The 7,902-nt window shown below is 31.1% G+C and overlaps 1 protein-coding gene across 7 annotated transcripts in view; it reads right to left on the reverse strand.

Annotated features, from left to right (window-relative positions):
- The window catches only part of LOC111687405 (eye-specific diacylglycerol kinase), a 295,119-nt gene that overhangs the window by 277,488 nt on the left and 9,729 nt on the right, over nucleotides 1–7,902 (reverse strand). For 4 of the 7 annotated variants that reach the window (XR_006940300.1, XR_006940299.1, XM_046946831.1 and 1 more), the window contains exon 1: nucleotides 926–1,079. Coding sequence is in view for 1 of the 7 variants with exons in the window: in XM_046946840.1 (XP_046802796.1) it covers nucleotides 1,086–1,091 (6 nt within the window). In the remaining 6 variants the exon portion in view is untranslated. The other 3 variants (XM_046946840.1, XM_046946834.1, XM_046946832.1) reach the window with 3 other exon arrangements.

Consider the following 7,902-nt stretch of genomic DNA (forward strand, 5'->3'; position numbering starts at 1 on the left):
AGTCTAGTCTATAGTCTAGTCTATAGTCTAGTCTATAGTCTAGTCTATAGTCTAGTCTATAGTCTAGTCTATAGTCTAGTCTATAGTATAGTCTATTGTCTAGTCTATTGTCTAGTCTATCGTGTAGTCTACAGTCTAGTCTAAAGCCTAGACCATAGTCTATATTATATATTCTAGTCTGTAGTTTATTTATTACTCTAGCCTCTGGTAGTGTATAGTCTAGTCTATAATCTAGCCTACAGTCTAACATTTACTGAAAATTTCGTATATTTTCACTTTGTGTGAAAACTTTTGCCTATCACTATACAATACAAGGTAAAGTGTATATGAACTTATATCCTGTATTAAAACCACAATTACACAACCACATCTAACAATAATATTTATCTAATCCCACCACTACAGGTGTATAAATTCCTATATTTTTTTTATTCATTTTTTTTTTTGTTATTGTAACTGCCATTAAGTATGAATTTCGATAAGTTTTTGTCTATCCATAGATACGACAAGAGCACCAAACATACATATAGTACACCTGTGGGTGTTGGTTCACATGAGTTCATGTGTCTATATGTATAATAATGACATTTAATATAATTGTTTACATTTTTATCTATTTCCTTCCTTCCTCCGTTTAAATGTAATTTGAAAAATGACAACAAAAAAATGAATTAAATAAAAGTAAAACAAATCACTAACGTTATTTTTGTTGGTGTTAAAAATCAATTTTTGTTAAAACGAAATGATTGAATTTATTTTAAACGAAATCACTTCAATTATGTGTAATTTTCAACTTGATTTATTTTGATATAAATAAATTATTGTTTAAGCATTTATTGTTAAAAATGAATTAAGATTTTGATTGTTTTTTAAATAACTTGATTATTAAAATCTGTTAGTAAGGAAGTCAAAGAAAATCACTTACCTTATTTAAATCCATTAGTTAGCTCAATATGGTACGATGTTTTATGATGAATTCTAGTCCCACGTTGAGTTAATTCTTTGATGATAGATGATCCATTTTGTGGTTCATTTAGGTGGTTTGTTGATATTTTCCCTTCAACTATAAAATATTTTGTACTTACTCTTCACTGTAAAGAAACAATAAAAATAAATAATTAGAAAATATAGTTATCATATAGGAATAAATATTGTTAGTCTACATTTTGCATCCTGAATACACTTAATATATAGTTTAGGGTGTAGAATATAGTCGGTTTGTAGTATAGATTTTAGACTTTCCATAGCCAGTTTATAGTATTTAGTCTTATTATATATTACATTCAGTATAGAGTTCCGCCAAGAGTTGACTATATGCAGTCTATAGTCTTGACTGTAGTCATTTTCTAGTCAAGACTATAGCCATATACAGTCCAGATTGTGGTCAGTCTATGGTACAGATTATATTCGGTTTAAGGCAAGAGTTCACTATATCCAGACTTAAGCCAGTCTGAAGTCTTGATTATAGCCAGTGTATAGTCTCGACTATAGCCAGTGTATAGTCCGACTATAGCCAGTGTATAGTCTTGACTAAAGCCAGTCTATAGTCTTGACTATAGCCAGCTTATAGTCTTGACTATAACCAGCATATAGTATTGACTATAATCAGCATATAGTATATAGTCTTGGCTATAGCCTGTCTGTAGTCTTGACAATAGCCAGTATATAGTCTTGATTATAGCATGTCTATAGTCTTGACGATTGCCAGTCTATTGTCTTGACTATAGCCTGCCTATAGTCTTGACTATAGCCTGCCTATAGTCTTGACTATAGCCTGTCTATAGTCTTGACTATAGCCTGTCTATAGTCTTGACTATAGTCTGTATATAGTGTTGACTATAGCCTGTCTATAGAGTTGACTATAGCCTGTCTATAGTGTTGACTATAGCCTGTCTATAGTGTTGACTATAGCCTGTCTATAGTGTTGACTATAGCCTGTCTATAGTCTTGACTATAGCCTGTCTATAGTCTTGACTATAGCCTGTCTATAGTCTTGACTAGAGCCTGTCTATAGTCTTGACTAGAGCCTGTCTATAGTCTTGACTAGAGCCTGTCTATAGTCTTGACTAGAGCCTGTCTATAGTCTTGACTAGAGCCTGTCTATAGTCATGACTATAGCCAGTCTATAGTCTTGACTATAGCCAGTCTATAGTCTTGACTATAGCCTGTCTATAGTCTTGAATATATCCAGTCTATAGTCTTGACTATAGCCAGTCTATATCCTTGACGATGGCCAGTCTATAGTCTTGGCGATAGCCAGTCTATAATCTTGACAATACAAATTATTTAAATTCTAAAATGAACTGCACTTTTACTAATAACTAAGCAAATATTTACATTACAAATACAATTTGCAACAACGCATCTGGCAAATGTTCAAGTTGTTTGTCACCACTTTTCACAAGGATTTATTATTTTTTCCCCATATTCCCATTCAAATTAATTGAATATTTAGAAAATATATACAAAGTTGCAACAGGAAGATGGATATCAGTTATTAGTTAAAAACAAAACTAAAATAAAAAGTGAAATACGAATGTAAAATTTAAATACAAATGTTAAAAGACATCATGACTAAATACATGACAGACTAACTGACTGACTGACTGACTGACTGACTGACTCGCTTGCTTAATAACTATACAAACATTCATTGGAGCACTGCTGCAATGTTGCTGCATCAGTAGTCTGTTGTTGTAGAGATTATTTGCTTAGTTTCGTTGTTTATTGTTTTGCAAATTCAGTTAAAGTTGTTAGTAGATGATATCCAGTTAAAACCTTTTGAATATTCCCGTCGTTTTCCCCTGATCAAACTTGGCAATTAACAAATAAGCCATAGAAGCTTTGCAACAATTGCAAGGGGATTTTTTTCTATTTATTTAATTTATTCAACATCCATTTGCATAACCAAAGGCAGTTGGATGTTTTTCAACAGACACTGTAAGAGTTAGAGTTTTTAAGGAACGCGTATCGAATATTGGAGACTTTCCCATCAACGACCAACAACATTTTGCAGGGAAAAGCATATCGTGACTTGTTAGCAGCTCAAGTAAGTTTATTTTCAACAGATTATAGACAAGACTATAGTCTAGACTATAGACTAGACTATAGACTAGACTGTAGACTAGACTATAGACTAGACTATAGACTAGACTATAGACTAGACTATAGACTAGACTATAGACTAGACTATAGACTAGACTATAGACTAGACTATAGACTAGACTATAGACTAGACTATAGACTAGACTATAGACTAGACTATAGACTAGACTATAGACTAGACTATAGACTAGACTATAGATTAGACTATAGACTAGACTAGTTAGGCTAGATTATATACTAGATAATAGACATGACTTTGGACTAGACTTTAGACTAGAAAATTGTAGATTCAGAAAGACTGTAATTTGTAGAGTATTTGATATTCGCAATAAAAGAATTTAGAACTTTCACTTGTTGTACACATTTAAGGTGGATGAAGGCGATTTTTGAAATACTATTACAATGACCATTTAAGCATGACAATCTATTACGCATTTGTAGGAAATAATTAAGAAGAATACGCAAAAACAAAAGAAAATCAATCAATGATAAAGAAAATACCATAAAAACTAGAGTTCCAATCAATATAAACATCATCATCATGAACTGACAGTTAAATGGATTAATTTATTTCTTTTTTCTGTCTTCCTTGTTGTTGTTTGCGCTGCTGCTGAATGAGTTAAATTATTGATAGAAATTTTAATTGTTATTTGAAATCACTAGATGACAACACATTTTAAATGGAATTTATTTTTAGCCGAGTTAGAGAATAATAAAATTTAAATTAATTAGATATTTGTATATATTTCCAAAGTAGTTTTTATTTTATTTTGTAAAATTGTTTAAAACTGACCAATCTGTTGGCCTCTTGATTTTAAATAAAGCCCTTGTTAGTTTTCCATGTTCTTGGTGAATAATTAATTTTTTTGTTACAGGTATTTGCTTGGCTTTCTTAAGCTCTCTTTTAATGTTTTTCTAGTTTTTTTTTAATGATTCGTATTTCCTGGTTCTAATGTTTTCCTTTGTTATTTTTTCTGTAACCTTTCTATTGTTATTTCTTTATTAGCACTTGTTTTGACACTTCTCCCTTATTATGGTTTGTTAGCAAAACATGACCCACAAACGAACTGTCACATTATTATTCTTTTCTAATTAAATTATCTAGTTCAAAATTCACCACTAAGTAAAGAAGCCTCAAAAGTTTAAAAGGTTTGTAACCCGACTACTAGGCATAATGGGAGCATTTTACCTGTTCGAACTGCAGTCGTTATTCTGGCGTGTCTTCAAACGTTTGATTTGGAATTTAGAAAAAAAACTTGAATTTAAATTTTTGTTAAATCAAAAGAATTCTAAAGAAAATATTTCAAAAAAAGTGGTTTCAATAACAATTACAACACGAATTTTGAAATTAATAAAACTGGGATTTGAAAATTTTATAAAATTTATAAAAATCTTGTTTAAATTTCGTAGCGCTGGTTATTTAAATAATTTTAAAAGTGTTTAGTAAAACTATTTCAAAAGAAAATTGATTCCAAAGAAAATCGATTTTTAATTAAAAAATAAAATTTTAAAAATCAACTTTTAACAGAAAAATTTAAATTTAAAAATTAAAATATTCAAAGTAAATTGTGAAATTGAAAACTTTAAATCATTTTCTAATTTACATAAAATTTTCTAAATATTGTGAAATAATTCATACAAAACCGATTCAAATTAAATTATTTAAAAACGAATACTTTGCGCGTGACGTAAACACTTTATAAAAGAAACCTTATAAAAAGTTTTGTTTATTTCCGAAAATCCCGAACGCTATCACTATGCCTGAGGGAAGGAGTCAACGTTACCAACGCGATGTAGAAGAAATCGAATTTGAAAGTGACGAAGAGGATGAGGAGTTACAGGGAGTCGGTGTACGTGTACAACCGAGCTCTAGTCGTCGACCAAGCACTGCTCGCGACTATCAACGTGAAAATCGTTATTATTACGATGATGACGAAGAAGTGGACGATGACGAACTGGATGATGATGTTGAACTTGAGGTTTCGGATTTGTAAGTGAAAATTTGATGAGTATTTTCAAACCTAGGATCCTATAATTCTAAGGCATTTGTTACTTATTATCATACCGATTGTTTCGAATCGCAGATACAATGGCCCGTTAAGCAATAGTATCCGTTCGCTCCGAAAGACTGGGAAGAGATCTTGATTTCAAGACCCTTTCGTTTTTTCTTCCGATATTTTGGTTAAAAACTTAAAAGAATCTGAAGCTCAAGTAATTCTTCCACTGTCTCCTTAACACATAATTTTTCCATTTATCAGAGTTTTTTCTAAAAAGGGAAGCTTTAAAAAGAGGATCCAGTGGTAGTCGAAACTGCCCACTCGATTCGTAGACCTGAGGCGATAACTTACCTCTTCATATTTTGTTAATTCCAATTGTTGTATAAACTGTTCTCTCATTCCTTTCACAAGCTAGTCGCTGATCTTATAGTCCTACTGAGAGGAGATTGTACGTTCTCAAAACAAAGGTTACAAGGTTGCTCAATCTTTCGAAGAATCAAGTTCCGATTTCTTTGGTTCTATTCCTTATAATCTCAATTTCAATATAACGAAGATCCAGTGGTAGAATAAACTGAATTCTCCTTTGTCTCTATACAACTGAGGAGATATATATTTCACTTTATCGTATTTAGTCAATTATGACTCGAATAGTTTCGGTGCAATGATCAAATTATATTGATAAATGACATTTCGTTCCTTTCACAAGCTAGCCTCTGATCGTTTTGTATCACTGAGAGGAGACTGAACCTCCTCAGAACTTGTTACAATGTTACTAAATCCCTTGAAAACCTTAACTGGCGAAATTGGTTGGTTCTACTCCTGAAACTTTTAACTTCAAGAATATAGTTATGGATAATGCTCTAGGATCTATATCTCTCTCTCTAGTTTGTTTGAGATCAGTTCTTAATCTTTAATAATGAAAGTGATCTTATAGGTTCTTGCTCTAACTGTTCCCCGCTAAATATATTGTCCCGTTTTTGATAGAGTTACAAAAAATGTTGTAGAATCTATTTCTCTTTTAGATGATTTACAGATCAAAAAACTTATAATCGGTTAAAAAATTTGCTAGGATGTCTAAGTTATCAGTTAAAGAGATCTTGAGTTTGAATCCTAATGAACAAGATGAATTGTCTTTCATATATGTTCCTCCGACTAGTGACTTATATTGCTTATAGATCGAATCGCTTATAATTTCAAATGATGAAGGGTAAATCCCCATGATCTTTGGAACATTTCCAGAAGATCTCAGCTTATTGTTATATAGGCCTTTTGATTACATTACTCTTCGGAAAACTTAAATCCTACTTACTATATAAATCTGTAATGATAATATTACAGACTGAACTAAGTCTAGGGGTTTCAGTGTTTTATTAGCGTAGGAATAGATCTTTTGTTTCGACTTTCTAATTTTTTCTTATTTCCTGACATCAGTATCAGATAATTTGGAATATCAGATGTCATTCAGATCTCGAATGCATCCGAATGACATTAGTATTGGATAATTTGGAATTTCAGATGTCATTCGGATCTCGAATTTATCTTTAGATTGAAGGTTTAATCAGTGTGATAAGTGTAACAAGTTTATCTGGGAGATAACATTTTTATCCGATCTTTAAATGCTACTTGTGGTTAAGGGTTTGTTTTTAAAATCTATATCCTTTTTTCAATTCCTAATTGGTTTTACCACCTCCAGAAAAGAAAACCCATTAATTAAAGAACTAGAGAATGTCATTGCCACACACAGGTGAAAAAAGATGTTTTTTCCCACGTTAAATTTTTAATTTTTACTTTGTTTTGCATTGTTTTTGTTTCTATTCTATGTCACATTTTTTTTGCTATCGTGCAAAAGCTTACTGGCAAATTTTACTGATAGTGCTATTGACCTGCAGGTCATGTTAAATTTCAGCAACAACTTACATCATTTAACTATAAAGTTTATTGTGAAGATGTAGCGAAATGACACTCTCTGCACTACAATAGGCTAGTGAAATCAGTAACAAATAGAAATGACTGGAATACAACCCTTGTCACTTTAAAAACTACAGGGTTCTACTCAACTTATTTGGTGTGAATAGATTGTCGACAACACTTTCGTGGTCCTTAATTAAAATTAATGAATCCTGTGACACCGTATTTCGTTTAATATTTTTTTCTTGGGCTTTGTCATGTTTATTTATTTGTCCAGCATTTTTTGTTCTCATTTTTTATTCTCAGGATTGAATTATTTTTTGTTTTCGTACCTTTTTTAAATAGACTTGTTTCAGTAGATATTTTTTTATTTCATTTCTTACGAATTTTCTCATACTTTATCTTAATTACGGAAGCCACATACTCTGTTAAAAATTAAGGTCACACATGTGTAAAGGATTTGGTGTTTAAAATTTTAAAACAAAAAAAATTCAATATTTCATAATAACCCAAGAATATTTGTAAAATGACACCTTAGTTAAGTTTCAAAAGTTTTATAGAATCTTTAATTTTTCTATAAATAAGCGTTGAAATCAATTCCGATTGAGATTTATCATCACAACTTAAGTCTAGACTATAGGATAGACTATAGAGTAGACTCTAGACTATACTATATACTAGACAATAGACTAGACTTTATACTATAGACTAGACAATAGACTAGACTTTATACTATAGACAATAGACCAGATGATACACTAGATTATTGGTTTACGTGGTAGTTCACTACTATAGACTAGACTATAGACTAGACTATAGACTAGACTATAGACTAGACTATAGACTAGACTATAGACTAGACTATAGACTAGACTATAGACTAGACTATAGA

The sequence above is a fragment of the Lucilia cuprina genome, chromosome 3 (genome assembly GCF_022045245.1).
Source record: "Lucilia cuprina isolate Lc7/37 chromosome 3, ASM2204524v1, whole genome shotgun sequence".
NCBI classification, from domain to species: domain Eukaryota; kingdom Metazoa; phylum Arthropoda; class Insecta; order Diptera; family Calliphoridae; genus Lucilia; species Lucilia cuprina.